Raw genomic sequence first — 8,645 nt, forward strand, 5'->3', positions numbered from 1 at the left:
GACTTTTTCCATTAGAACAAAGAAGGTTGAGGGGTGACCTGATAAAGATCTTTAAAATGATGAGGGTTTTGAGAGAGTTAATAGGAAGAAATTATTTCCATTGGTCGGTGAGTCAGTAACTAAGAGGGCATCAATTTAAAATGAGTAAACTGGCAAATGGGGGAGGTTAGGAGGGGAAGTCAAAAACGTTACAAATCCTTTTACAAACCCCGCAAATTAGTCTTCGGGGAAGACAGCACAAAATTCAGACAAAAATGTGTAATGGCGCCGCATGATGACAAACAGTGATATTGTTTTCCTACAGCGGAGTGCGGGGGGAGACCGGGACTGAAACCTTCCAAAGTTTGAGAATTGAGGAGATCCCAGAGGCCTCCAGCCACAAGGATGTGAGGTATTTATTTAATTCATTCACCGCTACGCACTCCTCACCAGCTCCACTGACTCCCTCCTTCTCCTGCCCTTGCGCATCTCACTCCTCCCTACACTGCCAGCCTGATTATTACTGTTTTTTCTGACTAAATATCATCCACCTGAAATATGAACTCATTTTTCTCTCTCCATGGATGCTGCCTGACCTCCTGCATGTTCCCAGCTACTTCTGTGTTTATACCTGATGATCCTGCCCCCTCCCTCTGCCCTTTTACCCCTGGCCCACCTCTCGTTCCACACTCCCTTCATCCCACCATTAGCACCCCTCCCTCAGCTGCCCCCCCACCCACTGTCCCGCTGTAAAGCACTCCGAGACATTCTCCCAAATGAATGGCGCTGTGTGAACCCGCAGTCACTCCATCCCTCCTCTCTCTCTCTTTCCCAAAAGTCCTGCATCCCACACCCTCTCTCCTCTCCTTCAAAAGCCTCTTATAAACTTTGCTTTGACAAGACCTTTGGCCAATGCTCTCAAGTTGCCCCTCCACTCCCTGCCCCCCTTCCGGTTCAGAGACCTGTGGCTCTGGCTGTGACACCGTTCCCTGCCCCCCCCCAACCCCCCCACCCGGCCCCACTCACACTCACAGTCGAGGTCGACACCAGATAATAATAATAATAATCCTTGCATTTGATGTATCGCCTCACCACGTCTTCTAGACGTCTCAAAGCACTTCACAGAATATACTGTAAAGTATAGTGACTAGATATTTTGTGGGCAAAACATGGCAGTCAATTGCACACAGCAGCGTCCCACAAACAGCCGTGGATTGAGTGACCACATTATTATTAGTTTTTTTTCTTGAGGAATTATTTGCGGGGACGGAGGTGACCTTCTAGCGGGGAATAGAGAGAAAACTGGGACATGCGTCAAAGCCGCGGGACAAGAGGGTAAGGGGTTAGGGGGTATGGGCATGGGGGTCAGAGGTGAGGGCATGGGGTCAGAGTATAAAGGGCATGGGGACAAGGGATGATGGTAGGGGGTGAGGGCTTGGGGTCAGGAGTGAGGGCACATGGTCAGCGGGTGAGGGCAGCGATCAGGGATGAAGGCACGGGGTCGGGGTATCAATGACAATTTCAGGACAGACACGAGGAAATATTTCTTAATAGGTTTATTAGTAAAGGGAATTTCAGGTACACTTTGCTGGCAGATAGGTGAGTCTCTGATCGGTCTGTTTTCCTGCTGCTCGAGATTGTGAGAAGGTGGCAGGAAGCAGCCCTGGGCACAGCAGTCTCTGCCCTGATGCTCCTCACACTCAGGCATGCCAGGCCTGGCCAGAGATGCACAGAATTGCCTCATCCGGTCCCTGATGGGCTGCTGGATGCGGCGTCTAGCGAATGCTGAGCTCTGGAGGGCAAAGTGGGGTTGGGGGCCATAGGACAGGGTGTACACCGAGTTGTATATGGGGGGCTCTTTAATCTGCCACTTTACTTTCTTCTCCTGCAGTAGGCCGAAATTGGTCGGAGGCACTGAGAAAGACACAAACAACAGGAATACCAAGAGTTTGCCTGTGAGAACGTGCATCTCTGGCCCCACCCTCAGCACCACCCAAACAGGTAGAGAGCCCCGCCCCTTTTACTGGCTCCAAATAACGACGACAACAACTTGCATTTATATAGCTCAGGGTGGCGTCCCTTAGCACTTGGGGGTTGCCATTGCCGGCCAGGACACCGGGAGATACTCCCTTCCCTTTGCCAACAGTGTCTTTAACCCGAACAGCGATGGGAACAATATCTCATCCAAAGAACGGCATCTCCGACAATTCAGCCGAGTGTAGTCAGCCATTCAACTCCGATCACAGTGACACAGCCCTGACTGAGACCAGGAAACTCAGCAGGGAGCCAGATTCCAACCAGCGAGCTCCTGGTCTGTAAACCGCGCGATCGGGGCCAACTATTCTGACCTTTCCTAACAGAGTTGATGAAATCTGTCAGGAAACATCGTAATTTGCAGTCCTCGGCCACCCCCTTCCCCATTATCACCCCCGAAACTACCCAGCTTCCCAGTCGCTGGCCTTGCTGCAGGGAAATACAGCTGAGAGCAGGCAACAACAACAACAATAACTTGCATTTATATAGTGCTCCTCGCGCAGGGTAGCATTCCAGCGCATCGAGGCACAGGAAGAGCTCACCTGCCAGGGGGAAGTCCAACCTCTCGGGGACCCAGCCCTGGTCGATCTTTTTCAGTTTGCGCAACGGAGGCACACAAGGGTTGGGCCGCTGGTTGAAGTTCTCATCGTAGTGTGTGACCAGGTACCAGGAGGACGGTATGTTGTTGTGTTTGAAGAGGATCTCGTGCGGAATGCCCTGGGGATGGAGGATACATAGCAAGGTCAGGGTGGCCTCACAATGGGGAGTGAGGCCTTGGGGTGGGGGTGGTGGTGGGGGTGGGGCGAGGTCAAGACATTGAGAGTGTACGGAGATCACCGGCTGCCACTGTCTCGCTGCGTGTGAAAGGCACCATCTTAATGGGGGCTCTCACCTCAGTTGGGGGGTGGGGGTGGGTGGGGAGGGTGCGGGGGAGCAGAAGGTTGTGGGCTCAAGCTCAGGTTGACCTTCCAGTTCGCGACTCAGACTGATGTTCCAGTGCAGGACTCAATGAGCGTTGCATTCTTGGAGATGCCGTCTTTTGGATTAGATGTTAAGTTGATCACCGGTTCAGATCTGTTCTATTAAAGATCTGTTCAAAAGCAGATGGGAGCAATTCTCCACCTCAGTCTTTTGATTAGTGTCGGGGGCAACATGCCTCCTTGCCCCGCTCCCCCACGCTGCTATTTCAGTGTCGATTGAGTTGAACAGGTGGTGGGTAATCTCTTTCCCATTACTTTGACCTCAATTCCCCCCCCACCCCATTCCCTGCCTTTAATCACCCCCAATTCCCTTTACCCTCACCTTTACCCCATCGCTGCCTTTAAGCCCTCTTTAAAACCTTTCTCTTTGACTGTGACCTCGGTCACTAACAGCAAACACCACACTCCTCTTTCTCTTGGACATCTCCATCATCGCTGGGTCGGGTATGACCCTGTGTGAAAGATGTACAAGTGCCCGGCCCCCACACTGCTCTTTCTCACCTCATTCCTTATCCGATAGGGCGCCAGCTGGTTGAAGTTTGCCTCATATTTCGGGTAGCGTTTGTAGGAAGTCCTGTATGTAGTGTTAGGGACGTAACAGCTCCTGAGAAACTGAAGGAAAACATGCAACAATCTGTACCTAGGGCTCAAGCCAGAGACAGAAACCCAACGATAATAATCCTTGCATTTAATATAACGCCTTATCTTGTCAGACCGACGTCTCAAAGTGCTTCACAGGATTTACTGTGAAATGTGTATTTTGTGGACAAATGTGGCACAGCAATTGTCCCACGAACAGTGGTTGATTGAGTGACCAAGTTTATTTGAGATTTATTATTATTTTAATTATTTTATTGAAGTATTTTAATTTTAGTAGGCTGGGATAGTAGGAGAGAGAGAAAGAGAGAAAGCGAGAGAAAAAGAGAGAAACTCCCTTCTCTTTTCGGTATTGTATAATACAGGTTGTGTAAGTTACGTAATATATATTCCTGTGAATGTTATGTAAGATGTATTGCTCAGTGTTGCGCAGAGCAGAGCAATGCAGTGCAGTGCAGGGAGCTGTGGGTATAGAACAGAGCTTAGTGCAGGGTGCTCACTGCGTAGCTACTTCCCAATGAGATGTATTTTAAAGGCGTTTGTGTTGTGGCCTGACCTAGGAGGGCTGGGGGAGAGAGGGGGAGCGATGAAGAGTTAGGCTGTCAGTGAGAGATGGAGCCTTTGCCTGATGCTCCTCTCTTACCTTCAGTCTCTCCTCATACCAGTTCCCCACCAGCACCTTCTTGTTATACTGATTTTCTATCTTCCACCCACTGGGTGTTTCCCACGGATGATAGTGGAAGCGATCCCCGTGGTCCATGCCTCGCCTGAGCTCTCACACTCTGTGTCACTCTCACCTGTTTATCGTCTCCATGGAGACTGTCTCCTCAATGTGACACCAACTCCTCAACCATACCCCACTCAGCCACCTCATAGCCCCGTTTGTCATCGTTTACTCTGTCCCTCTCTGTGCTTCCGGTTATGTATATTGTAAATTTTCCAATATTCCTATGATGCCCATTTGCAATATATCTTAGGGTTTTCCTTAATTTCCTAATATTCCTTGCTAAGGAATGGTATGCAGGCCAGTTACTGGGGGTGGGATGGGGATGAGGGCTCAATTCTGTGCAAACTACTCTGGAATAGTGTTCTAGAATGGTGTTATTAAGTAACCTGGTCAAGAAATACCACATTTTAAAGTGAGTTATAATTATTAAATAATCCTTGCATTTATACAGCGCCTTATCATGTCTTCGAGACGTCTCAAAGCGCTTCACAGAACATACTGTAAAGTGTAATGACTGTATATTTTGTGGGCGAAACGTGGCAGCGTCCCACAAACAGTCATGGGTTGAGTGACCAAATAATTATTTTTAATTTTTTTTGAAGGGATTTTTATCTCTGGAAAAGTAATCCACCAATTGCCTAACAACCGGGTTCCTACTTACTGGTAAATAGAGGTGTGTGTGTGGAGTAAGGAAACTTGTCTAACGCTTCGGTCCTGCCTGGGAATTGAACCCAGTCCTCTCGCTTGTGAGGCGAGCGCTCTAACCACTGAGCTACAGGGACTCCACAAAGTTCTCTCTCTGCTCCTCATTGTTGCTATATCCGTCGCTTGTTGATCTCCCCCAACGTTTCCCACAGACAGTGAGCGAGACCCAGCCACTCGCAGCAGGAATCACAATTAATCCTCAGCTCCTTTAGTTAAAAATACTAACTGGGGGTTGTGCTGCGCCACTATCAAGCGCTCTGAGACACTCCCCTGCGTGAGGGGTTCTGTATAAATGCAAGTTGTTGTTGTTTAAACATGCTCAGAGACGGCACATATGACTGTCATGGGTCTGTGGAAATTCTTGCCTCTCTGGGTTGGCTAATTAGTTAACATTGTGATGCTGAAATGAGAGACAGCGACCAACCTTGCCTGGTAATGCGCGTTGTCTGGCTGGGCTCCCACCTGAGCGGGGTGGGGGGCGCAGGTGGGGTTGTGCTCTGACAGTCGAGATTCTCCTCTGACTGAGCTGGAGGGATAGGATCCCTTTCTCAAACTCAGTTTCCACCCACCCTCAGGGCATTTGGAACATTTTAGCATCTCCCCGGTGTGACCCCCATTCGAGAGATGCCAACGTGGAGATTCTACTTTCAACACTGAGCCTTGCGGCCTGCTCTCATTCTTGTCTCTTCAAGGTGGCGGTGGATAAATATTTGTTAGGTCAGGGTATTAAGGGATATGGGGAAAGGGCGGACAACTGGACTTGAGGTATAGATCAACCATGATCTTATAAAATGGTGAAAAATGCTTGAGGGGCTGAATAGCCTACTCCTGTTTCTATATCTCACTCCAGTTTGTCTGGAGGTGTTGCCTGGTTTATGATAGACTCTTACACCCTGGCTCTTATATAATAACTAGGGGCCATTAGCCACCGACTGTGTATATGGTCCTAGCTGCAGAATCTCAGAGCTTGCCTCACCAGCTCTAGATGTAGATATTTTTAATTGCATTGGAAAATGAAAACAAATGAATTGTTCTGACAAAGTGATTGAGGAGAACGTTCTGAGAGTGAATAGGTTTGTGCTGAGCCTGTGTAATAGGCTTGTGGTCCAGCAGGTGGCGACCTGGTCCTGTCCCTGCAGATTGTCCTCTGCCTGGTGGAGCTGGAGACAAGGGGTTGGTTGACCGGGTTGAGAAGTGCTCAGCGACTGACGATTGACACCAGCCACAAATGTTCATAACAAATAAAAGTTCTCAATTGGCTTGTCTTGTAACCAGGGAGGCTAACAACAACAACAACAACAACTTGCATTTGTACAGCAGCCTTCATGGGGGCGGGTGGGGAGGTGGGGAAGCATAAAAGGAGAGATTTGTAAGGACTTCCTCTCTCAGAGTGTGTGAGTGTGTGGGGGGTGGGTAGGGGTCAATGATTTTTTTTGGAGGGGTGGGGGGAGTGTGGCTGTTAGAGTCAGAGCCATTTAATGTGGCATTTAAAACAGAATTGGATAAGAGGGGAGCGGAGAAAGATCAGGGAATCGTGAGTAGGCTTCTTGGTGGAGCAAACAACAACATGGAAAAATGGCTGAATGGCTCCGGGCTGTGTTTCTGGTTCTAACTTCCAATTTTAGCATGCTTTCAAGTCAAAGCTTCTCAACGTTCTTTCCAATACACTGTTGACCAGTCTCGTGACTGTGTTTTGTGGGTAAACATGACAACCATTTTGCACCCAGCAAGATCCCAATGAGGTGGGATTTATCCAGGAGTCCAGGACACTGGAATCCTCATCTTTTCCAATTGAGAAACGGGACCTGTAATGTCTGCCTGAACAGGTACACGCCTTTATCACCTCAAGGCTGGACTACGGGAGCTCTCTCATCGCCGGCTTTCCCGGCACCTCCCTCTACAAGCCATTCAGAGGTCATTCAGAACTCTGCAGCTCATGTACTGTCCCGCACCAGGTTTCGTGACCACATCACTCCCACCCTCGCTCGCCTCCACTGGCTCCCCATCCCCCAGAGGATCGAATTCAAGATCCTCATCCTCACCTACAAGGCCATTCACGGTCTCGCTCTCTCCAACCTACTATCCCCCTACCTACCTGCCCGTACCCTCCGTTCCTCTTGCTCCGGTCTGCTCCACATCCCCCGCCCCAACCGCCCTACCATCGGTGGCCTTCAGCCTCTCAGCCCCTAGGCTCTGGAACTCCATCCCCCAGTGCCTTCGCCGCTTCCTCCCTTTCCTCCTTCAAGGCCAGTCTCAAGACCTTTCTCTTCAACCGTGCCTTCACCTCCCCTCTCTACCCCCTCCTCGCTCCCTCCCTTCCTTCCCCTCATCCTGACCATTTCCCTACTGCTCGGGTCCCGACCCAACTGCCCAGCGCCTTGGGACGCCTCCCGACGTGAAAGGCGCTCTATAAATGCAATCTTGTTGTTGTTGTTGATGTGGGACCTCAGGTTAGCATCTCATCCAAGGGATCGCACCTTCAACAAAGCAGTGTCTCCCCAGTACCAGCCTGGAGTGTCGACCTGGACTGTGAGCACAGGTCCCTGGTTCCTGGGACCAGCTCAAACTTTGACATGTGCGTCTGCACCAAACTGTGAGCTGACTTAATGTAGCCTCGTACTGCCAGTCCCTGACAGCTAATCTGTCCACCAGGGGAAAGGGTAATGGTTTCCATTGTTGAGGGAGGTCCATTGTTCTCACAAACACTTCATCACTGTTTGTGAGACACACAACATTCCTGGTGTTTGCTCCTCCAGGAAGCCGTCCATCCTACTCACGATTCCCTGATTCTTCTAAGGGTGAGTGTTGATCTCTGGTGGATTGATGGTGAAATCCAGAGCACTGAGGTGCCAGGACTTGGGACAGGGTTCTGGATCTCAACAGGATCTAACAACAACAAATTACATTTATATAGCGTCTTTCACATCACGTCAGGAGGATGTCCCAGTCAGGGATCTGCACCCTAAAGGAGGCCAGTCAGGTGTCACTCGGTAATCACAAAGAGAATGAAAAAAGTGCCTTCCGATTGCTCTCTGTCTTTACACAAAGAACAGTTGGAATTTTCTGCCGTAAACCATTGTTGAGGCCATGTCCATCACATCCCTTAAAGGGGCATTGTATGGAGGGCTGACTTTTAGGAGTATTAAAGGGTGTGTGGTTGTGGGTGTGTGGGGGTGAGGTAAGCGAGAGAGAGAGAGGGAGCAGGATTAGACTCAGTGCAGACTGGATGGGCCGAATGGCCTTTTTTCTATCTCTATGAATTAGCCACGTTCTCAGAGACGCTAGCCTTCAGATGAGACTTTAAAGCGAGGTCCTGTGGTTGCCTGTTCAGGCGGATGTTAAAGATCTGGTGATGCTATTATTAGCAAAGAGAAGGGAGTTTCTCTCTCTCACCAGGTGTCTCAGCCGACAATCTCTCAGATAAAATTGGTTGTTTACTTCCTGGCTGTTTGTGGGACAATGCTGTGTGAAAAATGGTGCCATGTTTGCACAAAAGCAGTCAATACGCTTGACAGCAATTACTGCAAAGTCTTTGGACATGTCGACGATATAAAGAAGCACTTTTCGTTCTGCGAAGTGGAGTACAGTGCAGTCCTGTAGCTCAGTGCTTAGAGCATGTCGAC

General features: G+C 49.6%; 1 protein-coding gene across 1 annotated transcript; it reads right to left on the reverse strand.

Moving 5' to 3' along the window:
• Positions 1 to 1,420: 1,420 nt before the first annotated feature.
• Positions 1,421 to 4,350, reverse strand: cunh1orf158 (chromosome unknown C1orf158 homolog). The gene is made up of 4 exons (XM_042343771.1): positions 4,234 to 4,350; positions 3,495 to 3,674; positions 2,556 to 2,730; positions 1,421 to 1,893 (listed from the first exon to the last, which is right to left on the reverse strand). Exons 1-4 carry the CDS (start codon positions 4,348 to 4,350, stop codon positions 1,421 to 1,423), a joined length of 945 nt encoding a protein of 314 aa, XP_042199705.1.
• Between the last annotated feature and the right edge of the window lie 4,295 nt (positions 4,351 to 8,645).

This window comes from Callorhinchus milii, unplaced genomic scaffold (genome assembly GCF_018977255.1).
Source record: "Callorhinchus milii isolate IMCB2004 unplaced genomic scaffold, IMCB_Cmil_1.0 Scaffold24, whole genome shotgun sequence".
NCBI lineage: Eukaryota > Metazoa > Chordata > Chondrichthyes > Chimaeriformes > Callorhinchidae > Callorhinchus > Callorhinchus milii.